At 39.7% G+C, this 26,147-nt stretch overlaps 1 protein-coding gene across 1 annotated transcript in view; it reads left to right on the forward strand.

Annotated features, from left to right (window-relative positions):
• The window catches only part of FRAS1 (Fraser extracellular matrix complex subunit 1), a 425,273-nt gene that overhangs the window by 385,409 nt on the left and 13,717 nt on the right, over positions 1-26,147 (forward strand). The window contains exons 56-68 of the mRNA XM_063458710.1: positions 2,097-2,441; positions 3,075-3,235; positions 4,659-4,806; positions 5,045-5,250; positions 6,782-6,938; positions 9,273-9,473; positions 10,809-10,996; positions 12,008-12,283; positions 12,752-12,984; positions 13,907-14,067; positions 15,287-15,501; positions 16,099-16,249; positions 16,438-16,545. Coding sequence (XP_063314780.1) covers positions 2,097-2,441; positions 3,075-3,235; positions 4,659-4,806; positions 5,045-5,250; positions 6,782-6,938; positions 9,273-9,473; positions 10,809-10,996; positions 12,008-12,283; positions 12,752-12,984; positions 13,907-14,067; positions 15,287-15,501; positions 16,099-16,249; positions 16,438-16,545 — 2,550 coding nt within the window. The remainder of the gene's footprint in view (positions 1-2,096; positions 2,442-3,074; positions 3,236-4,658; positions 4,807-5,044; positions 5,251-6,781; positions 6,939-9,272; positions 9,474-10,808; positions 10,997-12,007; positions 12,284-12,751; positions 12,985-13,906; positions 14,068-15,286; positions 15,502-16,098; positions 16,250-16,437; positions 16,546-26,147) is intronic.

Consider the following 26,147-nt stretch of genomic DNA (forward strand, 5'->3'; position numbering starts at 1 on the left):
TACTTTAGAAGAAAATAGAAAAGTTACGCAATTTAATATACATGGTGTGAACATGGTGTGGGGGAGTGGTGCATTTGTGATCAAGTTGTGGAGTTCAAGGATGCCCGATAACATAACAATCCCATCTGATCCTGGTGCCTATCATGGGGAGCAGAGATATTCTTTCTCAGAGAATATCAAGTTAATCAATGAGGAATGATTTGGTGAAATTTACCTCCAGTGGAAGATAGAGTGGGCCCAAAATATGTAAATGTAAATATCTGAATATGAGATAGATGATCAGTGCAACTAGGAATGTTGATTTTTTTCGGTAGTTTGGTTTCCTGCACTGAAGTAATCTCTACATGCGTGTAAATAAAAGCATTGCGTACGTTTGCTAATGTTCTTTTCTTTCTTTTATGACTTTGTTACTTTGTGTAATTGCCTCGGTTAAAGATTGAAGACATTTTAAGGTCAATTAATTAAATCACAGCTAGTTAATTTTCCCTAAACAAAGAATAGCAGTATAATAGATACTTAAATAAAAAAATAAAAACACCTGCTCAAAAATACTCGCAGTGTGGGTATTTTAAATAAAAATGTATAGTTTAGTTTTTACTGCAAATTAGTGTTGCGTTAATAAATCCAAACTTATTTAGCAATGATGAAATGTCTATAATGTGTATTAGGAGCCCTCTGCAGGGAAAAATTAGAAATATCATGTGTGTTTATTTATCCAAGCACAATTACAAACAAGTAGAGTAGTAGACAATCTGATGGATGTTTTCTTAAAAAATATAACTGTGTTTTAAAACTAAAACCTTATCATATTAGTATAACTACAATAAATATCTGGATCCTTCTTTTGCAAGCACAGCTGTATAGTGGTATATAATTCTTGGGATAAAGTTGTTTGATATTTTGAATTCAGAAAGGGATTTTTAGTTCCTAAAACAAAACTGGGAAAATGACAGTCCTACAGTATAAAGAATCAGGAGGTGCACCTAGCATCTGAACTCTACCATGTCCTCTTGAATTCCCAGGTAGCAGTTCCATTACCACCCCTTACCTCATTTTACTTCTTCTAAAGTTAATGTGGAATTTCCTTCTCTCTTACGTCAGTATGTCCATATATCTGTACCCAGTCAGTATATCCCTTCCTTGGCAGTATTTCTATGCTTACGTTCTTCTCGCTCCCCAGCAAACCCATGTTTGTATGCCTCTTACTTACTTGCAGTTTTAAGGGACACCCCACTGCCCAATACACAAAAAAAAAAAAATGAAATCGCTTTTTATTAGATAAACCCCGAATGAAAACAGGCATGCTTTTCGTTAAGCATTTTTTTCATTAGCAGTACATCTAAAAGCAGTTTGCAAAAACTGCAGATCTCTTGTCTGAGACCTTTGCAAGCCCTCCCTTTCTAACCCCGCCCACACTTTCAGTGGCTGTCCAATCACAGACTTCCCAATGCAGCTCAATGAGAAGTCTTCGCAAGGCAGTTGCTCTAGGCAGTTGCTGCCTTTTGAGTTTATCAACACTGAGCTAACCAAACTGATTGTCTGATTGACAGCCAAGGAGTGTAACCAGGTTCATTTATAAAAGTGCTAATTTCAATTGAAACTGCATATTTTGTAAAGTGGAAACAAAGTTAAGTGCTTTTGGGGTCTGGAGTGTCCCGTTAAAGGTAACATGCACATGCAGTTTTAATTTTAGAGATTTACCTTGGTTCTAACATCTAACTGTTGCTGTATTTATTTACCTTTTGATGAGTTTCTGTCTTTCCTTTTTCTTGATTCAAAACATATTTTTTTCATTCTGAGGATGTTTGTATCCAAATTGTGTTTGCCTGCTTTTTCTGGTGTTATAAAGTAGTTTTATAGCCTACAGGAATTTTAAATGAAAAACTGAGCAAAAATGCTGAGGCTATTACTAAAAATTTAATTTCGCTTTACCATAAATTAAGAAACATGTGCACTTCCTTTGTTGAAGGACAATAGCAATATTACAGTAACTTTTATAAGGAGGGGAAAATATAATTAAATGAAACAGCAGGAATGGATAACCATGATAAGTATTGTTCACATCATTTTGAAGAAACCGTTGTATTTTCTTTCAGGTGATCCAGGAAGCGTTGTTTCAGCCGTTTGCTACACCGTAGCCAAATCCGCAAAGGGCAGCAGCCTCTATGCAATGGAATCAGGCTCTGATTTCAAGTCCAGAGCGATGTCCAATGAAAACCGTATTGTTTTCGGTCCAGGAGTTACCATGTCCACCTGCAATGTCCAACTAATAGATGACAGTGAATATGAGGATGAAGAGGAATTTGAAATAGCCCTGACAGACGCATCTGAGAATGCAAGGATCGGGAGCATTGCGGCAGCTAAGATTGTAATTGAAGGACCAAATGATGCCTCCACTGTTTCTCTAGGAAATGTCACTTTTACTGTCAGTGAAGATGCAGGTAAAAATTCTAAACAAATGGCAACCTCAGCCATGTCGCAAAATAAATGTTCAATTTCACACAATTCTACTTGGTACTGTTAATCAGCAAATAAGAATGATACAAGATAGCCTGATAAGATAGCTTACTGGTTAGATCTCCATCTGCATTGTGGCGGGTACCTGCACCCACCTGAGGTTTGATTGCCACGACTACCATAGAGATGGCTAATAATAACAGGATATAGTGGGTAATATAAAATAACATTAATATTCCAGGAACCACGAAAAAAGGCTGAATGTATACTTCATGTTTAGCATGGAGTTTGTACATAATGGCTAGCTATTGATGAATTAATGACAAGTAGTAGATTAGATTATTTTTCAATTATATCATTTTACTAGGTTAAAAAATGAAAGCATATGGATTGTGACAATATCGATTATGTCTGGGGATCAAACAGTTTCCAAGCTCGAAACAAGCAGGGTGACCTATGCAATGTAAAAGGTGAAAAAAGTGTGTTACATTGGAATAGTCTGTAACTGTGAATATTAGAAATCGGACTGGTTCAATTGATCTTGCATGTAATGTACATTATGTATTGTTTTCTGTTTGGAATGTTCGTGTGATCTAATCTTTGCTCCTGCCCTATAGGTTCTGTTGATATTCCAGTTATCAGGAGTGGACCAGACCTTTCTGTTCCAACTTCAGTGTGGTGTGCCACTCGCACATCTGACCCACCATCTGCCACTCCAGGAATTGACTACATCCCTAGTTCCAAGAAGATAGAATTTAGGGCCGGAAAAACAGTAGAAGTAAGTTTGAAATAAAATCTAAAGTAATGTTACCTAATTAATAGCATCTTGCCAAGCAATATTTGCAGTTACTTAACAGGATTTGTAAAAAAAAAAGTTTTTTACAGTTATCTTCAACCATGTAAACTTTGGTTTCATTAGAACTTGCACAGAAACCTTAAGAGGCATTGTTTGCTTTATAAAACTAGACAGACTTTAATCTGTGCTTTATGAGTGAGGAGTATCCCATAATAATTACAGTTTATAAAAGTGTTGATTTCTACTACAAATTGGTACTTTTAAAAATAATTAATGAAACACTCCCTGGCTGTCAATCAACAAGCCAGGAGGGTTTCTTCCCGCTTCCATTATCTCACCTGAGCTAATGGAAGTGTCAGTTGAGCTCTATTTGAGCGTGCCTGCCTCCCCCCTGTGTATTTCAGACCAGCATCCAGACCTCAGAGCAGTATGCTGCTTGTGCGCACGCATGCACGGAGGGAGTCTTTCAGAGGCACCTGAGTGAGAAGCCTCTGATTGGTCATTACCCAGTTAAAAGATTGCAAGTCTCCTCCGGGGGGAAAGGGGAGGGTTCGTAAAGGCTGCAGTTCATAAGATATCCCCCCCAATGAATTATATACTTTTAAGATACACACCCAATGAGTACATGCATGACGATAAACAGAGAAATGTGTAGGAACAGTGGATGTGCAAAGTTATTTTTTGATCATAAGCCCAAAAGTTTGAAAGTGCATCTTATTTTGTGTGCAAGACAGCTAGCAAAATGTGTAGAGGTGATTCTTAATGAGAACATTACACTTGGGTTCTCTTCATGTTGTTCCTCATCACAAGGTGCAAAGAAGTGTCAATCAAAATGAAACATTTGATTAAATTAATTTCAGATATTAAATACCCAGAATATTGGGTGTGTCAGAATCTGTAAAAATAGATAGATGCACTGATGAGCTTAGCAACAACAAACATCCTAAAACATGGGCAACTACTGAATGGATAACACAAACTTCATATGTCAAAATGCTCATTATCTCCATTGTTTTCCAATTGGGATATATACAAAACTAGAACTGCTGGGGTCATTGAGGACTGGGTTGAGAAACATGTCTCTAGAGCCACTGAGAAGGCTCAATAAGAAAATAGCCAGATTACAGTTGGATGTGACATTTAAGTTCCAGTATGCACAACACTCTGTAAATATACATACTTATATAGTACCGGTACTTTGTGCAGTTTGAATGGCTTCTTAGAACTCTGTATTACTCAGAAGTGCTACTGAGATCTGTGCCTTGCTGCACTCCATCTAGGTCCCTCACAAAATTAATCCACTAAGTGACTTTTTTTTAGCAGTTTTCTGTTAATTTGGTTTCTTTTTATTAGAGGATGCAAATAGATTTTTATATGATGCATAAAAGCTGGTTCTTTCTTACAGCACTGCACTCTGACGATAATGGATGATGCCCAGCACCCAGTGATTGAAGGTTTAGAGACGTTTGTGGTGTTCCTAAGCTCTGCGCAAGGGGCAGAATTGACAAAACCATTCCAGGCTACGGTTACAATTAACGATACGTTCCAGGATGGTATGATATATTGTTACAGAACTATCGGGATTAGCTTGTGGTGAGATTTAGGAGTATGGGAAGAAATCAGTTGGCGTATGAGAAATGTTGGTGTTGTAGACCGCTCTTAATATGCCCTTTGGGAATTTCGTCTTACCTCTTACAATGGCACTACTGTATATTTGTTCAATCATCGGATATGGTAGCATAGGTATTTATTATATGCTTATCAAAGATTATTTTACTCCCTTTTTTACAGTTCCCAGCATGCAGTTCAGTAAAGATGTCTTCACAGTGAAGGAGAAAGATGGAGTCCTACATCTCCCTGTCATCCGTAGTGGAGATTTAAGTTACGAGTCCTCAGTACGTTGTTACACTCAGTCTTTCACAGCTTTGGTGATGGACGACTTTGAAGAAAGAAAAAACTCTGATGATTCCCGCCTGGCATTTCTGAAAGGGGAGAAGGTTAGCAAGCTCTTTTCAGAAGTACCCAATATTTTACTCTGACTTTAATAGTGACAAGGCTGCATTGATTTACATACATAGCTGCACTGATTTACAAGAGTTGTACTAGAGCAAAATATTGTAAAATAGTATTAATATTAATTATGGTGTCTGCAACTAAATAGAAGAAAATATGTTGTCTGCTGTTAGTCTATTATCTATGATGACTTTTATATACACTGTCTGCTCTTAGTCTGTCGGAGTTTAGATTTCAAATGTGTGGTTTAATTAAACATTTCAAGTATAAGCTTGGCTAGATTGTTCTTATAGATCTTAGATCATGGATTAATAGTATTTTCCACATGCAATAAATTAGATGTTTGGAAACATTCCGTACAGGGTATCAATAGGATTGTTAAGCCATATAGAGGTGGAGATTGTAGGTCCAAGTTAGATTATTGCAAGGTAAAATGGATCTTTAAACTTCACACTTGCAGACCTTCTGGCTTAAATAGTGAGTTTGATATACCTAATAATTTCATTTATTATTACTTTTTACACATCAATTGGGATTGATTGAGTCAATAAATATAGAAACAATCCAAATAACATGAATGGATAGTTTAATAATTTCATACATGGAATTACTAAAGTTCAGGGGCGGAATGTAATAATATGTAAGGAGGAGGAACGCTAACTCCCAGACTGGTCACCACTGGGTTCCTGAGGTTCATACCTCAGTCAGACTTTGTTGGACCACCCCTTTGTGAGGATCGATATATATATATTTATATATAGTGCCGTCCTGGTCCTGGACTTTGTATGTATATTGCCTCTTGATGCACTGCTTGTGGGAGGTGGTGTATTCTGTTCATTGCCTTCGATTGCATACCCTAGCACTCGCGTATGTGTGTTTCACTATGCACTGTGATCGATTGCTTTTTTCTTCATTGACACTGTTTTTTTTTTTTTTTTTTACTGAAGGCTGCTGTGATACCATTTTTATAATTTTGTAATAAACACTAAATTTTATGAATTATTGGATTACAGACAGCTTTCTTTAAACATATATTCACGCTGCCAGGGAGTGTTAGCAGGCGTATCCACCTTTGTGCTATAAATTATTGAAAAGAAGTTAACAAAAAATTCTATTATATTATTTGCCCTGTATCGTAACCCTTCAACTAATCATAGTTTTTTCACAAAGTAACACTTTTACAGTCCTCCACACACTGCCTGCTACATCTGTTAAATATATTCTCCAGGAACAAACTATTAAGAAATAATAAAATATTTTAAAAAATATTCTAGATTTTTATTACATCCAATTAAGTGGTTGTTAGTATCGTAGATATTTCACTATTATTTTAAGTATCTCTGAACATTGATGAAATTCTGGAGCATATTCTATTATTGCAAAATCAGGTCAGTTATTCACTTTCTGGTGCAGGGTATCTCAAAATGAGGTAACATGTAACTCAGGCGAAAATTGGGGCACATTATTGTAATATGCGTAATGCTTGTTCACAGTCCCTGGTAACTGTCTTGGCAGGTGAAAAACTGTACTGTGTTGATCAACGATGATTCTGTGTTTGAGCCAGAAGAAAAATTTAAGATTTATCTCAGCAATCCCCTTGGAAATCATTGGAGTGGGGCACGGATTGGGAAAATTGACATGGCTACAATCACCATATCCAACGACGAAGATGGTAAAAACATCTTGTACTTTAAAATAATCAAATGATACAATTCAATATAATTCTTAAATTAATTATAAGTAAAATTATTCACAGATGTATATTTAATTATATTCATCAGGTTTTTAATGGTTTTCATAAAAAAGATTTTGTAGTGGAGAATAGGTGCAACACATGTAACAGTTTGTATAGCATGCACCCATTTTTTTTGTTTGTTTGTTTGTTTAGAATGTGTGCTTACTGAAGTCATGCATTAAAGTAAAAAACAAATGAAAATTTGTCACACTTGCATCAGTGTACTCTCCATCCTGTGATGAGATAACCCCAGGTCAAATAGCTGCTTATGGGAATTACTATATGTAAATTCTTTCACAAGGTTCACATTGATTTATTCTTAAAAACACATATATGTGGGTGTGTTTTTACAAGGGGTAGGAGTTTAGACATTTTATTAAAGGACTATAAGAAAGCATTTAAAAATTAACACTTGGCCACTCTCCCCCCATATGCTTACCCCCTCCTCCCCCTGCCCCCACCTACAGTTCAGACTACCCTCGAAGTTCACTTTCTACACAATCCACCAACAACATAACTAATGGGATACAAGACCGCAAAGAGAAACCCACATAAGCATCTCCCGCCCTCCCCCCCTCCCCACACTCAGGGAGGACACCCATACAACGCTACACACATGTACGACCCTATACATACTCATGAGCAATGAGCACAGCACAAACCACCCTACTCTGGCCACACTGAAGACTGACACACGAACCCGGACACCTTGTGGCACAAGAAACCTGATCTGCTAGATCCGTAAAGCTCTGCACCGCTAACGCCAACTACATTGCGCCACACAACACCACACGGTCTAAACAACACACTACTTACAGGACATACCAAACGGCCCACAGCTGTGTAATGATACCCTAGTGGAACTCGAACCACATGTCTGCATTCCTAGTAATATTCTGATACTCCTACTGATAAAGCTTAGTTACCGATACACGTTTGGGACATATACTCCAGTCCCCCACGATATCACCCCAACCATTATACTGTCACTCCTAAATACATGTCTATCCTTTCAGATTTTGTAACAATCTTTCGCTCCATATGCTTTCGCCTGGCACATGGTATTTTCTAAATGTTTGCGATTTCTATGTTAACAAACTTTGAATAATAACAAAAAAAGAAATAAAATACAACAGTATTACCACTATGAAAAGGCATGCCTACCTACAGCGACCAAACAATCGCGTTTTAATATATCATGGGTGGGTTGGGAAGATTTATATGGAAACCCCTCCAAACAGAAAAGCCACCCAGTGACAGACCTCCCTTCCACAATGCAAACAAGCCCATTGACCGCAGATTGCCCCACCTAACCCATTACTTACCGATCAGTTATGGACGTAATGAGGCCTAAGTTTGAGTCTCCCTGTTAGCTATAAAGTTTCTTTCTTTTTATTTGACTGTTAAGTTTTATGCTTCACTACAACATCTACCTAGAACTCTGCCGCTCACCGACACTGCTTACTGCAGCCAATTTCTATCACGCAATGTTGCCGTATAGTTAATTCAGCAGAAGCGCTTTTGGCTCTTAGTTAAAGGTGTTGGTTGTATGAACTGACATGCATGTATTGTACACTGCTGCAAACTACGTATTGAATTGTATACTTTTTTTGATACATCAGCCCCAATACATAGAACAAAAGCAATGAATAGATTTACCTGCTCACTATTCCAAATCCCTACGCACATTTAAATAACTGGAGATTTTTGGTATCACTCCAATGGCTATATAATTGTAAACTCACCTGCCCGTCAAGGCAAACTTCTTAGGAGAGTCCTACACTAACAATTCACCTTGCTGTTTTTATCTAAGAGGTAATATCTCAAATGAGAAAGTGAGGGGTATGTATATAAAACCCTTCACTCGTATTAGCCTTCACACAATGGCAGCTGCAGATAGATTGGTAGCTGCATATGTTATGGCCCTCCTCAAAATGATGTGTGCATCATCTCACAACGTAAATTGTCCAGGGGCATATAAGGGCTTCCGGGATCTTTGGGTGCATGACCAACTCCATGTCTACCGCTAAGAGGTAAGAACATATCATTTATCAACAATTAGAATAATGTTTAAATAAAACTATACATCTGTTGACAATCTGGCTAATTAGTACAATGTATAGATTTAATTTTCTTTATTTTTATTTGTTATATATAGTTGAGCTGTAAGCCGAGAAATTAAACTATTACAGCACAATGTACAAAAGACAGTCAGTGTCTATAGGATATTCTTGCACATCATTTCTAAACATCTCACTTATCTCACAACAGCTCCCACAATTGAATTTGAAGAGGCTACTTACCAAATTCGAGAGCCTCGAGAACCAGATGGCATAGCTACGTTAAATATCAAAGTTATAAGAAGAGGAGACCAAAACAGGACATCAAAAGTGCGTTGTAGCACACGAGATGGATCTGCTCAGTCTGGTGTGGATTATTACCCTAAAAGCCGTGTTCTTAAATTTAGTCCTGGTGAGTGACTTGCAGTATTTATTACAATGTGAGAATGTTGAGTGTCATTCATGACCACACTTTCCTAGATTGCCTAATCAGGTTATCTGTTGGTGTGTGAAATAAATAGCTCAGAGTATTAGAACATGTTTGCACCTTCAAGGTGGCCCATGTAATATTGTTTAAGATCATAGAATTAACTGAGCAAAAGATATCACAAGCAACTCATTGGCGCTATCCAGGGCATGACATAGTACACAACGCAAGTAGTAAATAAATTGCTGGAAAAGTGTCATGTTAAGGTCTTGATTTGATATTTTTGGATAAGCTTTCCAAATAATTTAATATTTTTGGATACATATTTAAAATAATTATTACAGTATATTCAAATATCAAAAAATATCATGTATTAAAAAAATATCAAAATGTTACAACATTTGCAACATATATCATTTGAAAACTTTATCCAAAAATATTTAATCATTTGAAACATTTGAAAAGCTTATCACTGAATCGACACACCCACTTTTTCTGGATCCCCATTTGGTAGATACAAGCACATCATATTAAACTGTTGGCTGCCCCCTTCGCTGCATTGGGCTTGCCTGACATGGTGAGCTCTGTCAATTTCCCATTTTTCATCTGAGATCTCTAATAGGATAAGCTAGAACCTATCCCCGTGGATCCGGGCATTGGATAGGCTGACACCTATCTTTGACCAATTTGCCAGGTCTTGCATGGAGGTCTCCACTGCCGCCAGATGGTTGCTTAAATCGTTGGTATGGTCAAGAACCAAATTATGTGCTCTGGACACCTACTTAACTCTGGTCTCCAATGTGGCTGTGCAGTTCCCTAAGGCCTGAATCTCGGTCCTGACCTGGTGGGAGCCTGATATTTACAGTCAGCCTTCATTTGGGCAAATATGTGACTTGTGTTGTTGGAGCATGATGCGGCTGTTACATTGGTGCTCTCTGCCCATACTTCTGTTTACATCGATGGCTAAGCCACACAGATTCAGTATATATATATTTTACCATTAATTATAGTACACTTGAGGAATGGCTAGCTGAAGTAATTTTCAAATTGAATAATGAGTCGCCATGCTAATGCCATATACCTAATGTGGGTTCCCTTTGAACAATGTTAAGCTCCAGAGTGCTAATTGCACCAGCGGTATCATCCTCACACTATTACCTTTGATGTACGTATGTCATTGTTATGCATACACAAGCAAGTAAAATTCCTGTACCCCATAACGTGGTAAGCCAGCATCTAACTGAATACAAAATCATGGACTGACCTTTTCTGTAGATTGGATAAATCATAATCACAAGTTAAACCCACTGTATTTTGCAGGCATGGATCATATCATATTCAAGGTGGAAATCCTATCAAATGATGACAGGGAGTGGCATGAATCCTTTTCCTTGGTACTTGGACCAGATGACCCTGTTGAGGCTGTTCTGGGTGATATCACCACTGCTACTGTTACAATTCTAGATCAGGAAGCTGCAGGAAGTCTGATTTTACCATCACCACCAATAGTAAGTACATCCTAGGAGCTTCAAATCCATGGCTCATAGCTTCACATACCAGAGCGTTGCTTCAAGTATCACTTATAACCAGGCTAGCCACAGTTAAATTTAGAATCACACTGACCCCTCTACCTGAGAGCAGTTGATATGGAGGTTCCACTACTCGATAGCACAGTTGAAATAAACCTTAATGAAAATTAAAAAAAAAACAATCAACAGTAAGTTATTTAAACGTAGGGTATTTTAACCCATCATTTTAAATACATCTAACACATACAAGGAGATAAGTGAAAAGTAGCCTTGTGCTATCATCATTCCTTACACATAGCCATCATTTGATTACTCAAAGTAATAGGATATAGCTATATACTGATATGAAATATTTACTGTAATACTATGAGTTACTGTTTGGACTATATATACTCTTGACTTATATACTCATATATTCCTAAAGTAATCCACATTGCTTACAATATACACAGTACAATCAGTTTGGACAGTGAATAGTCATACTGTACAGTGGGTGATGTGTATTATTGCTATTAATTATCACTGTTCACTAGATGTTGTTGTGTACAACTTACAGCTAACTGTACAAAATGATTGCAGTGATAGAAAATTTAAGGAAAAGTTAATTTAACCAAAGGTAATTTTGAAAAGGATTTCTGATGCATTATTTATATTTCGTATTACCATACAACTTCTTGTGTCCATTAATAGGGATTTTATTATAAAAATGGTGGTATAACATTATGGTAAATGTCATTGTCAACCAGTCGAACTTACATTTTAGTAGTCCTCGTAGTATGTATTTCACTTTATTGGGGTAGTGTGATTTACAGAGTCCTAATCCTAATAATCGAGTGTGACGAAGATGGAAACAATACTCTGCCCCATCATATGCCACGCACTATAAAGATAGTGATTCCATAACACAATTACATTTTGATTTGTGTTTCTGGGAGCAAATTTGACATTCTGCTGATTGTCTAAAAGCAATATGTTTTTTTTCATTTGCAGGTGGTATCGTTGAATGATTATGACCATGTAGAAGAGGTCACCAAGGAAAGCACCAAGAAGTCGCCATCTCCCGGTTATCCATTAGTGTGTGTCACACCCTGTGACCCCCACTTTCCCAAGTATTCTGTTATGAGGGAGCGTTGTGAAGAAGCCGGTATCAATCAGTCCACTATTTTATTCAGCTGGGAGGTGGCAACACCTACCGACTCCAATGGAGCTCGATCTCCATTTGAAACAATCACCGACACCACACCTTTCACAGGAGTCAATCACATGGTAAGCATAAAGTAGTCTAGTCACAAATATATTTCTGTAATTTAAGGTAGGGCTAACCTGATCCATCTGAGGTTAGGTAAATTATATTGAGCAATCATACATTTCCAAAAGTTGTGGTCATTCTATGCATGGCTTAGAGGAAGGGTTCTGAGCAATGAACAGTGGCATTAGGATACATACACTAATGCACAATATATAGGTTGCTGAGAAGATATCTGTTGCTTTCAATAAAGAATATATAATTTGTGGATTTATTTTATTATTTTTTAATCTATAGATTTATGTGTCAGACTGAATTTCCCATGTTTAAAAGTCACAGTAGAAAACCACCAAACTAAGCAATGTTGTTAACTATTCTCTTATCTTTAAATTGAGGCATGCTAAACATGTTTATTTAGGCGTTTCAAGTGACACATTTAAATAAGTAAAAAATCTTGATAGCTGTTTCATTGTCCTGTTCATTTCTAGGTCTTGGACAGTATTTACTTCAGTAGACGATTTCACGTACGATGCGTTGCCAAAGCAGTGGATAAGGCAGGACACGTGGGAACACCACTGAGAAGCAATATCGTGACAATTGGAATAGACAGTGCCATCTGTCATACGCCTGTAGTAGCTGGGACTGCAAGAGGTTTTCAGGCCCAGTCCTTTATTGCAACATTGAAATATCTAGATGTCAAACACAAAGAACATCCCAATAGGTAAGCATTGTCAGCCAAGCATTGCAGCTCGTTCGGAAGCATACAAAAATACTGAATTAAAACTGCTGGTCTAAATTAATTATTGTTCCAAAAATATTACAGCACAAGTGAAGTTACAGTATTGTGACCTGGTGAATAACTGCTGTTGTATAAACTTTTAGTATGTTAATTTTTACATTATATGCTCAAAAGCACAAAAAGGTTTATCTTTACAAAGATAAACCTCAAAATCTAATTCTGAAATTCTAAATCTACCCTTCTTTGAAATGCGTAGGCCCAGCTTTTCCTTGTCCAGTCATAATCGTGTGTGTGAAGGATGATTTTTTATACATACCATGGTTTTTCACTTAAACAAATGCTCCAGCTGCGAAAATAAACTGATTTATTTACAGCTCTGGAGTGTTATGTTACTTACTTCTAATTCTAGCATTGGGACACAATGCGAATGTATAGCAATTGCCACAACCCTCTGACAATGCTTCTCATAGAGAGGCACTCAAACCAGTGCTTTTCTATGAGAAGTCTTACATGTGCTTTGAGCAAGCACTCAAAGTGTGAGGAAGCACACTCGCCCAGCTAGCTGATGGCGCAATGTAGGAACTTTATAAAAGTGCAGCTTTTTTAAAAAAAATTGATTTAGCACTTTAGAAAGTAAAAAAGAGGGGACGCCCTGTTAACTCCTCAAGGACTTCAGCAGACCTAAGTGCATTAAGTCCCATTAATTTAGCACAGTGCATACATTGATTGGAGCTATATTTATCAGTTTGTGTGGCTTGAAACCCAACTTACAATACCAAAAAAAATGCATATGCTCTCAGGTGTACCCCAAAAGGTAATGTAAAGTACTGTTGCCTAGTGTTGTACCACTAATGATGTTTTGGATCAGTATCAACACATTTCTTTCCTCATTTATTCCTCACAGGATCCATATATCTGTACAAATCCCACATCAAGATGGGATGCTGCCTCTCATTTCCACCATGCCACTACATAACCTACACTTCCTGCTGTCTGAGTCTGTCTATCGACACCAGCATGTCTGCTCCAATCTGGTCACAATTCGCGACCTTAGAGGCCTTTCAGGTAACGGCATTGGCATACGTCCCAAGTGGCCCTGTTTAATCTCTCCATCCCTCTTTTCTATCCTAATGTCCCACTTTTCTATGAGCTCCATATTGTTAGTGTGTGATTGTATAACAGAGCAGTAAAGAACAGTAATGTGTCTTTAAACCACAATAAATTTGTTTAGACATCAGTCTGTGTGGTTAAGATACATTGTTCTTAATTAATTACATTTTTGCTGCATAATTTGTTAATAAGTAATGTATATTCTCACAACAGCCCCCCTACCCCCCACCACCACTTACATCCCTATATTTGCGTGTCCCTCTTTTTTTTTTTTTTTTTAGTTATGCCTTAGTATCATTTGTGTTGTTTAAGTTCAGCAAAAAAGAAAACCTTTTAAATGCACTTGTAATCCCACGTTGCTAAGGACTCCTCTTCTGAGATCATCCTGATCGATGATCTGGTCCATTTCAATGTTTCGTATATTGAAGAACCTATGAGGTATGCTCAGCAATTGTCACACTCCTGCTTCTCACACTGCATCTCAATGAGAGAATTGACTCCAATGCTCATGTTCCTCTTTGAGAAGCATTCCCAGTGTTTGGTATCCTCATGCATTGGTGTGATAATGCTAAAAAGTGAACACCTTCAATTTGTGAAGTTCTCCATAAGGAAGTGGCTATAGTGACTGTCAGCCTCATTGCCACGAGAGGTGGAGTATCAGACAAATGTAAACATTACTGAACTTGTTTGCAACACATGCAGAGTTGTTAAATTAAAGCCCCGGTAACAGGCAAGAATTCAGTGCAGCACTATGTACATCAGGCATATTTAATTAACATAACAGAATCAGAATGTAACATTTAAGTTTTATTCTGACACTTTACTATGACCTTTTATTGATTGACCAGATGAGTTTGAATGTCATTGTTGTAATAACAAAAGCACTGCTATTTCTAGCATTGAAATAATTCCTTTAGAAAGCCACAGTTAATTTTAAAGCTATGATATCAGAAAAATATTACAGGTTACTTAGCCTCAACCAAGTTTTACTGGTTAGTATTGTTAATAACTGCATTTTTGACTGTGTAAAAATCAAAAAAATTAATTGCCTGCACTAAAATTTTTTTTTACATTTCCATAGCATAATGCTATTAGCAATTGTACCTATTTACCTTTTGTTTAAAATATACATTTCTCCCTGCCAGTACTAACTTTAGTTTTGCTTTGTTTTTAGAGGCAGGATTTTTGGATGAGGTTACATATGACAGCATTGCAGTGGGTCCTGGCTACGATCGACCGTACCAGTTTGACCCTAGTGTGAGAGAACCAAAGACTGTCCAGCTTTATAAGCACTTAAATCTGAAAAGCTGCATTTGGACTTTCGATGCTTATTATGATATGACAGAACTCATCGATGTTTGCGGTGGAGCTGTGACAGCCGACTTTCAGGTGCTTGACTGATAGATAACATGTCATATTACAATATATTACTATTTGTTTAAAGAAACTGTAAACCTTCATAGACCTGAATTTACAGTGAACCCATCATGAAAAAAAACAAAAACAAAAAAAGGATTTAGCTTTTTAGGATATAAATTTGAAAAAGTAGAGGTACACATTTGTCTACCTTGCATTAATTCTGTATTTATTATGAAGTAAGTTACAGAGATTTATAGAATCTCAAAAGCAGCACCCAATCAGAAAAGGGAAGTGGCATGCTAGTAAATAGTTTAATGCAAAAAGTTACTGAAACATCTGAAAACTGCTAACCTGTTAAAATGTAGAACAGTGTATATTTTGCTATTTTGTCATTCACAATGATGTTAATGATAAGTAGCAGGTCCACTTTAATAATGCCAGTCACAGGGAACCGTGGTTGGCAGGTCATTAATTTCACAGGATAATTGATCAGTCCTAAATGGAGTAAACATGATCTTCTGACCTTTTACATTGACTAACCCACAAATGCATTTAGAGAGTGCAAATATACCTTTCCATTGTGCCTGACTGCTAATGGTTTATGCATGGTTATACTATTCTTTGCAGGTGAGGGATTCTGCCCAGTCCTTCTTAACGGTTCACGTGCCCCTGTACGTCTCTTACATTTATGTTACTGCGCCCAGAGGGTGGGCATCCTTGGAGCATCACACAGAAATGGAATTTTCATTTTTCTATGACACTGTTCTCTGGAGGACCGGTATGGCTTACATTCTGTTTATTTTCATTCTTTTATTCTCTGTATTTTATAAGTGCTAAATAAATAAATAAGAACATTGTTAGTATTATTTTGTCAGTTAGCATTTGTCCCTATAAATCTGCTAAAATAAATGTTTGCCATACTCTGGGTGAATAGAGCTCAGTGTCTTTTTTATTATTTCTACACAGGTATTCAGACAGACAGTGTTCTATCAGCCAGGCTTCAGATCATAAGGATATATATTCGGGAGGATGGCCGGCTGGTTATTGAATTTAAAACACATGCAAAGTTCAGAGGTAAGAAAATGGCCATTATTGTCATTAACATTTCCACCAATTGATGTACTGCTATTGTTACAGCAGTTGCCCAGCTGTAAAAATTGTCTAAGCTGGCTATAAAACCAAGTGGCACCTGTCTCTACGTAGTCTTTTGGCCCAGTTTTAAGATTAATTTTTTTTGACCATCATTATTCTTTGGAATCTAAATAGTCCTGATATTGATTTTTGGTTTAGTCACTTCAATTGATGGGCATTCTATAATCCAGCTTACAACTTGAACACAGTTCATGACTGAACTGTAGCAGTCAGGGTGGGTGGCTACTGTCTATAAGCAGACTATAGTTTAATTAGTAGACTGCAACAGCAGTTGGCATTGCTCAGTATGGTATAGATGCTTAGTTAGGTAATTAACAGCTAACAAGCAAGGATGAGGGTAGCAGTGTGTGTGTGTGTATATTGTATGTATCGGTTTAGGAAGCAATGTGTGTGTGTAACAGTGTAGTGTGGGTAATACTCTGTCAGGCCTTCCAAACAGTCCTGATTTCAGGGTTCTGTCCCTTCGTCTCTCTTCAGTTTCCTGGTGCCCCTCATTTGGGCACACCTGTGAATTGTCCCCGAACTTGCCCATCATGGGTGTCACCAGTGATGCTGCCTCAGTGCTCTGCCCATCCCATCCTAATTCCATAGCTCACCTTTTTGGGAGGTATGCTTTGTGTGTCTGCATTTACAGTGTGGGAATTAGTGTGTATGTGTGTGCACCTGACAGGATATTAGAGAGAGCAATTCAGACTCCAGTACTCTCCCTCCTCTCTGCAGTAGATCGCTGTGGGGGCAACGCCATGTATAGATCAGGCTCCGTCAATCTGAATCCAGCAATCCCAGAGTCCTGCATTCTCAGAGATACTTGTGGTACCCCTAAGCGGCATGAACCTCTGCCAGCTGCCTAATGGGAAAATCTGGCTTTAGCTGAAATCTGGAATAGCCTTCCAGCTAAAATGGTAGAGGTTAACACAGTGAATGAGTTTAAGCATGAGTGGGATAGGCATAAGGCTATATTAGATATGCTAAGGCCAGGTACTAATTAAAGTATTTACAAATTTGGCCAGACTAGATGAGCTGAATGGTTCTTGTCTGTCGTCTCATTCTATGTTTCTATGTACTTTCTGTCAGGATCGGGACAGGGATCCAACACGCAGAGTACAAACAGGTGGTAGGTACGTATACCGGACCTTAGAATGGCCGGACTTAACGTAAGGAGTAAGTAGAGAATGGTCTAGGAACAAGCCGAGGTCGAGGGAACGAGAGGACAGGTAAGCGAGAGACAAGCCGAGTCAAAGGGTAACAGAGATAAACAGGGTAGTACAAACAAGCCGGGTCAGAACCAAAGAGACAACTAGAATACAAGAGCACTGAGTGACTAGACAGGCTAGAACCACGACAGGGCAATGAGCAGATGCCGAAAGCCTACTTTATACCTTGATTCTAGAGGGTAATCACGCCCCCGACGAGTCCTGATTAGTGCTTGGGACTTGACTGACAGGTCGACCCGGGTTGGCGTCATGACGTCGACTACTGAGCGTCGCGTCATATAAGGAAGTGGATCCCTCGCGGTCGGCTTGTAAATGGCCGAGAGAACCGCGAGGAACGGAAGAAACAACCCCTCTGGGAGGATAAACGTCTAAGTCTCTCACCTCCTCTGAGGTAGAGACTACAGGTACCCTGACAGTACCCCCCCTCTCAGAAACGTCCACCGGGCGGAAGGGACCGGGACGAGATGGAAAACGGGAGTGAAAAGCCCTGCGGAGGCGAGGAGCATGTACATCCTCCTGAGGTACCCAAGTCCTCTCCTCAGGACCATATCCCTTCCAGCCAATAAGATATTGTAACTTCCCCCGGGAGATTCGAGAATCGATGATGGAGTTGATTTCATACTCCTCCTGACCCTCAACCTGAACAGAGCGAGGAGAGGATATAGTGGAGGAAAATCTGTTACAGACTAGCGGTTTCAGTAAAGAAACATGAAAGGAGTTAGGAATGCGTAAGGCAGCTGGAAGAGCTAGGCGATACGCAACTGGGTTAATTCGAGTCAGAACCCTGTAAGGGCCAATGTAACGAGGAGCGAATTTCATAGAAGGAACCTTCAAACGAATGTTTCTAGTACTCAACCATACCCTATCACCTGGAACAAAAACCGGAGCCGCCCTTCTGTGCTTATCAGCGTGTTTCTTGAACAACATGGAATTATGTAGGAGAATTTGTCGAGTCTGATCCCACAACTTCCTCAAATTGGCAACATGAACATCAACCGACGGTACCCCTTGGGAAGGAGAAACCGAGGGAAGAATGGAAGGATGAAAGCCATAATTCATGAAGAAGGGACTGGAACGAGTAGAATCACAAACGAGATTATTGTGTGCAAACTCCGCCCAAGGAATCAAACTGACCCAATCGTCCTGGTGTTCAGAAACAAAACAACGCAAATATTGTTCAATCTTTTGATTGGTACGTTCAGCAGCTCCGTTAGACTGAGGATGATAGGCAGAAGAAAAATTCAATTTGATGCCTAGTTGAGAACAGAAGGATCTCCAAAAACGTGAAACAAATTGGGAACCTCTATCGGAAACAATTTCGGAAGGTATCCCATGTAAGCGAAAAATCTCTCTCGCGAATATCTCCGCCAATTCAGGAGAAGTCGGGAGTTTAGTTAAGGGCACAAAATGAGCCATCTTAGTAAACCTATCAACCACCGTGAGGATCACAGTCTGTTTTTTAGAAACAGGCAAATCTACAATGAAGTCCATAGCCAAACAGGACCATGGTCTCTCTGGAATGTTCAAGGGATGTAACAACCCACATGGAAGCGTATGAGGTTGCTTAGTCTTCATACAGACCTCACATGCTCCGATGAAATCCCTAATATCCTTCCGTAAAGAAGGCCACCAGAAATCTTTAGAGATCAAGGAACATGTCTTGCGAATACCCGGATGCCCAGCCGCCTTACTGTTGTGAAAACACTGTAAGAGTTCCAGTTGGAGTTCAGGAGGAACGAAATGCCTTGCCCCAGGAGTCTGTCTAGGCGCCAGATGCTGCAACTTCATGATCTGACCAAGCAACGGAGAGTGAATCTTAAGACTCGTGTTGGCGATAATATTGCACCTGGGTACTATAGAAGACAAAACCGGCTCAGATATCGCAGAAGGTTCATATTGTCGAGACAAAGCATCGGCTTTAGAATTCTTAGAACCAGGTCTATAAGTGAGCACGTAATTGAAATGCGTGAGGAATAAAGACCAACGAGCTTGCCTGGAGGACAAGCGCTTGGCCTCCCCAATATAGGACAGGTTCTTGTGGTCTGTCAAAATAGTAACAGGATGTAAGGTGCCCTCCAATAAATGTCTCCACTCCTTTAAAGCCATGATAACTCACTGAGCCCCGAGTGCTCCAATCACAGCTGGGACTACTACTAGCTGGGAACCGCGAGGAACGGAAGAAACAACCCCTCTGGGAGGATAAACGTCTAAGTCTCTCACCTCCTCTGAGGTAGAGACTACAGGTACCCTGACAGTACCCCCCCTCTCAGAAACGTCCACCGGGCGGAAGGGACTGGGACGAGATGGAAAACGGGAGTGAAAAGCCCTGCGGAGGCGAGGAGCATGTACATCCTCCTGAGGTACCCAAGTCCTCTCCTCAGGACCATATCCCTTCCAGCCAATAAGATATTGTAACTTCCCCCGGGAGATTCGAGAATCGATGATGGAGTTGATTTCATACTCCTCCTGACCCTCAACCTGAACAGAGCGAGGAGAGGATATAGTGGAGGAAAATCTGTTACAGACTAGCGGTTTCAGTAAAGAAACATGAAAGGAGTTAGGAATGCGTAAGGCAGCTGGAAGAGCTAGGCGATACGCAACTGGGTTAATTCGAGTCAGAACCCTGTAAGGGCCAATGTAACGAGGAGCGAATTTCATAGAAGGAACCTTCAAACGAATGTTTCTAGTACTCAACCATACCCTATCACCTGGAACAAAAACCGGAGCCGCCCTTCTGTGCTTATCAGCGTGTTTCTTGAACAACATGGAATTATGTAGGAGAATTTGTCGAGTCTGATCCCACAACTTCCTCAAATTGGCAACATGAACATCAACCGACGGTACCCCTTGGGAAGGAGAAACCGAGGGAAGAATGGAAGGATGAAAGCCATAATTCATGAAGAAGGGACTGGAACGAGTAGAATCACAAACAAGATTATTGTGTGCAAACTCCGCCCAAGGAATCAAACTGACCCAATCGTCCTGGTGTTCAGAAACAAAACAACGCAAATATTGTTCAATCTTTTGATTGGTACGTTCAGCAGCTCCGTTAGACTGAGGATGATAGGCAGAAGAAAAATTCAATTTGATGCCTAGTTGAGAACAGAAGGATCTCCAAAAACGTGAAACAAATTGGGAACCTCTATCGGAAACAATTTCGGAAGGTATCCCATGTAAGCGAAAAATCTCTCTCGCGAATATCTCCGCCAATTCAGGAGAAGTCGGGAGTTTAGTTAAGGGCACAAAATGAGCCATCTTAGTAAACCTATCAACCACCGTGAGGATCACAGTCTGTTTTTTAGAAACAGGCAAATCTACAATGAAGTCCATAGCCAAACAGGACCATGGTCTCTCTGGAATGTTCAAGGGATGTAACAACCCACATGGAAGCGTATGAGGTTGCTTAGTCTTCATACAGACCTCACATGCTCCGATGAAATCCCTAATATCCTTCCGTAAAGAAGGCCACCAGAAATCTTTAGAGATCAAGGAACATGTCTTGCGAATACCCGGATGCCCAGCCGCCTTACTGTTGTGAAAACACTGTAAGAGTTCCAGTTGGAGTTCAGGAGGAACGAAATGCCTTGCCCCAGGAGTCTGTCTAGGCGCCAGATGCTGCAACTTCATGATCTGACCAAGCAACGGAGAGTGAATCTTAAGACTCGTGTTGGCGATAATATTGCACCTGGGTACTATAGAAGACAAAACCGGCTCAGATATCGCAGAAGGTTCATATTGTCGAGACAAAGCATCGGCTTTAGAATTCTTAGAACCAGGTCTATAAGTGAGCACGTAATTGAAATGCGTGAGGAATAAAGACCAACGAGCTTGCCTGGAGGACAAGCGCTTGGCCTCCCCAATATAGGACAGGTTCTTGTGGTCTGTCAAAATAGTAACAGGATGTAAGGTGCCCTCCAATAAATGTCTCCACTCCTTTAAAGCCATGATAACTGCTAGTAGTTCCCTGTCACCAATGTCATATCTGCTCTCAGGGCCTGATAGTTTCTTGGAAAAAAAAGCACATGGATGTAAGGGCTTATCCACACCTAACCTTTGGGACAGGATAGCACCTATACCTGTCTCTGAGGCGTCGACCTCGAGTAGGAAAGGCAGAGTCGTATCAGGGTGAACTAAAATTGGTGCAGAAGCAAACAGTTCCTTGAGTGTTTTGAAGGCAAGAAGGGCTCCAGTAGACCAGTTCTTAGTGTCAGCCCCCTGTCTGGTCATATTGGTAATAGGAGCTATAATTGAAGAGTAACCCTTAATGAAGCGCCTATAATAGTTGGAGAATCCAATAAACCTCTGAATGGCCTTGAGGCCCCTGGGTAAAGGCCAATCCAAAATGGACTGGAGCTTATCCGGGTCCATCTTAAACCCTTCCCCAGAAATCACATAACCAAGAAAGTTTATCTGGGATTGGTCAAAGCTGCATTTCTCCAATTTGCAGTACAGGCCATGTTGAAGAAGCTTGCGCAATACCCTTCTGACTTGTCTGTGGTGAGTCTCAATCTCTCTAGAATGTATAAGTATATCATCCAGATATACAATAACGCAGTCATGTTGAAATTCCCTAAGAACTTAATTGATCAGGTCCTGAAATACTGCCGGTGCATTACAGAGGCCAAAAGGCATTACTGTGTATTCATAGTGCCCATAACGGGTATTGAACGCCGTCATCCACTCGTGTCCCTGCTGAATTCTCACCAAGTTATACGCCCCTCTGAGATCTAACTTGGTGAAAATCTTGGAGCCTTTTAGACGATCAAAGAGCTCGGTAATCAAAGGAATTGGGTAGGCATTTCTAATGGTTATTTTGTTCAAACCTCGATAATCAATGCAAGGTCTTAGTGTACCATCCTTCTTTTTAACAAAAAAAAACCCGGCCCCGGCAGGAGAGGAAGATCTCCTAATGAATCCTTTTTCAAGGTTCTCACGAATATACTCCTCTAAGACTAAGTTCTCTTTAGTGGACAAAGGATATACATTACCCCTGGGGGGCATAGTACCAGGTAGTAGATTAATCTTACAATCAAAAGACCTGTGTGGAGGTAAAGTATCAGCATTCTTTTTGTCAAATACTGCCTTTAAATCCAGGTACAGGGGCGGTATTTGTACCTCTGTAGAGTAGGTAGAATTAATCGGTGTGTTAACTGCGCAAAGCGGTGACACTGTCCGTAAACACCTGTCCTGACAACCCTGACCCCATGAGATTATCTCCCCTAATTCCCAATCAATAATAGGGTTATGTTTTTTTAACCAAGGGTACCCCAGGACTATGGGAACAGAAGGAGAAGAAATAAGCAATAAAGATATGTCTTCCTCATGTAAGATACCAACAGTTAATTTAACGGGTATGGTTTCACGGAAAATAACAGGCTCAACTAAAGGTCTACCATCTATGGCCTCAACGGCCAAGGGTGTCTCCCTTAAATGGGATGGGATAGCGTGTTTGGTAACAAAAACTTGGTCGATAAAGCTCTCAGCAGCTCCGGAATCTATCAATGCCATCGTTTCTAGTACTCCCTTCTCCCAAGTTAAAGAAACGGGTAGCAGAAGCCTGTGATCTTTATAATTAAGATTAGAGGACAAAATAGAAACACCCAAGGCCTGTCCTCTAGAGAAACTTAGGTGCGAGCGTTTCCCGAGCGATTAGGACAATTTAGGCGTAAATGACCTCTGACTCCACAGTACATACACAACCCCTCCCTTCTCCTGTACTGTCTCTCCTCTTCTGAGAGGCGAGTATTGCCTATCTGCATAGGTTCTGGAAAAAGTGAGGTTGTGGATTCAGAACTTTGAAATGAAGGAGCTAGTTTAAAGGAAGGTCTACGGTTTCTCTCTCAAGTGTTCTGCCTCTCTCTTAAACGTTCGTCAATGCGAGAAATAAAAGAAATTAAATCCTCCAAATTTTCAGGAAGCTCTCTAGTAGCAACCTCGTCAAGGATTATGTCTGATAACCCGTTTAAAAATACATCTATATAAGCCTGTTCATTCCACTTAACCTCTGCCGCCAAGGACCTGAACTCTAGTGCATAATCCACAAGTGTTCGGTTTTCTTGTCTAAGGCGCAACAGTAATCTAGCTGCATTGACCTTTCTACCTGGAGGGTCAAAAGTTCTTCTGAAAGCAGCTACAAAGGCATTATAATTATATACTAACGGATTATCATTTTCCCACAATGGATTGGCCCATCTCAAAGCTTTCTCAACAAGTAATGTGATAATAAATCCAACCTTCGCCCTATCTGTAGGATAGGAGCGGGGTTGTAATTCGAAATGGATACCTATTTGGTTTAAGAAACCACAACACTTCTCTGGAGAACCACCATAACGTACAGGTGGAGTGATACGGGAAGAAGCACCTACAGTGGCTACCTCTAGACCTGAACTCACAGGAGAGAGAGAAGTATTACGCATCTCCTCTGGTTGATTACTAGAACGAGATAGTAACGCCTGTAGTGCTAGAGCCATCTGGTCCATTCTGTGATCCATGGCGTCGAACCTAGAGTCAGAAGGACCAACCTGAGTGTTTGTACCTGCAGGATCCATTGGCCCTGTCGTAATGTCAGGATCGGGACAGGGATCCAACACGCAGAGTACAAACAGGTGGTAGGTACGTATACCGGACCTTAGAATGGCCGGACTTAACGTAAGGAGTAAGTAGAGAATGGTCTAGGAACAAGCCGAGGTCGAGGGAACGAGAGGACAGGTAAGCGAGAGACAAGCCGAGTCAAAGGGTAACAGAGATAAACAGGGTAGTACAAACAAGCCGGGTCAGAACCAAAGAGACAACTAGAATACAAGAGCACTGAGTGACTAGACAGGCTAGAACCACGACAGGGCAATGAGCAGATGCCGAAAGCCTACTTTATACCTTGATTCTAGAGGGTAATCACGCCCCCGACGAGTCCTGATTAGTGCTCGGGACTTGACTGACAGGTCGACCCGGGTTGGCGTCATGACGTCGACTACTGAGCGTCGCGTCATATAAGGAAGTGGATCCCTCGCGGTCGGCTTGTAAATGGCCGAGAGAACCGCGAGGAACGGAAGAAACAACCCCTCTGGGAGGATAAACGTCTAAGTCTCTCACCTCCTCTGAGGTAGAGACTACAGGTACCCTGACACTTTCCAAGATTCAGTCTTTTAAGGCTATACAAAATTCACCAGTCAGAGTTTTTTTGGGTCTTACCTTTGAAACATTTGCAAAACGTATCAACTCAAGACCAATATGGAATCAATTTCCCTTTTAGTCTCTAGATGTCACTGTCTCCTTACTTTATGTTAATGAATTTGTAAATCCTATTGGCAGCTATCACTACATGCTGCTTTATAAATTTCCCCTTAGGCTCTGCAGGATTTATTTATTAATAAAATATTTTACCAGGAAGAATACATTGAGATTTCTCTCATTTTCAAGTATGTCCTGGGCCCACTAAAATTACATTGTTACAATAGGGTACAATATAATATTACAAATAGAAAACAAAACCTATATGAATTTAACACAAAACAAGTAAAAAATATAATTAACCACAATTACAGGTTCAGTCTGTGTTGACTGGAGGCAAGTTTGAAAGTGTCCAGGAGGAAAATGATGATCGAGACGCTTTACTTTTGTGTTGTGGTATACTAAATAAAGTGGGTGGGACCTTCCTAGAAAAGCTCTTAAACATAATTGGTTATGATCACGGTATTACATTAAGTAGCTGATTTTATAGCATTTTATTTTTATAATTGCACACTACATAATTCAGAGAGTGTTTGAATTAATAGAATTTGTATTTTGTCTGTTCTTAATCAAAGAAAAAAAAATTACATGTAACATGAAATACTGTTGAAAGAAAACTCACTGAGCTTTTACTTTCTAGAAGAAAGAATTTCAATCTGGTAACCTTTAAAATAAGCAAAAGTATAAATCGTCAGTAATGAGGGTAAATGAAACCCAAACAAGCAGTAGCCTCTAAATACAGAACTCAAAAATTGATACTTTGATATCTATGCTATATCTATCTATATAGCTAGAGAGAGAGAGAGATACACATGAGACAAGAGTGCACGTAGAGATCATTAGTACAGTGCTACAAAGCTGCTTTTATTGAAGCAAAAGAAGAAAATAAAATAGTCACAGTTGACATTTCAGACCTTATCTCAGGGCATTTCTCAAAACGTGTGTGTGTGTGTGTATATATATATATATATATAATGATTTTCTCTCTCCTCCTGGGTGGTATATTTATTCCTCATTTGCGGGTCTTCTACCGGAGGCCTGGAAGTCTGAGGGTTCTGCTCAGTATCTTAGCTGTTCCTAGAA

Source organism: Pelobates fuscus, chromosome 6, assembly GCF_036172605.1.
Source record: "Pelobates fuscus isolate aPelFus1 chromosome 6, aPelFus1.pri, whole genome shotgun sequence".
Taxonomy (NCBI): Eukaryota; Metazoa; Chordata; class Amphibia; order Anura; family Pelobatidae; genus Pelobates; species Pelobates fuscus.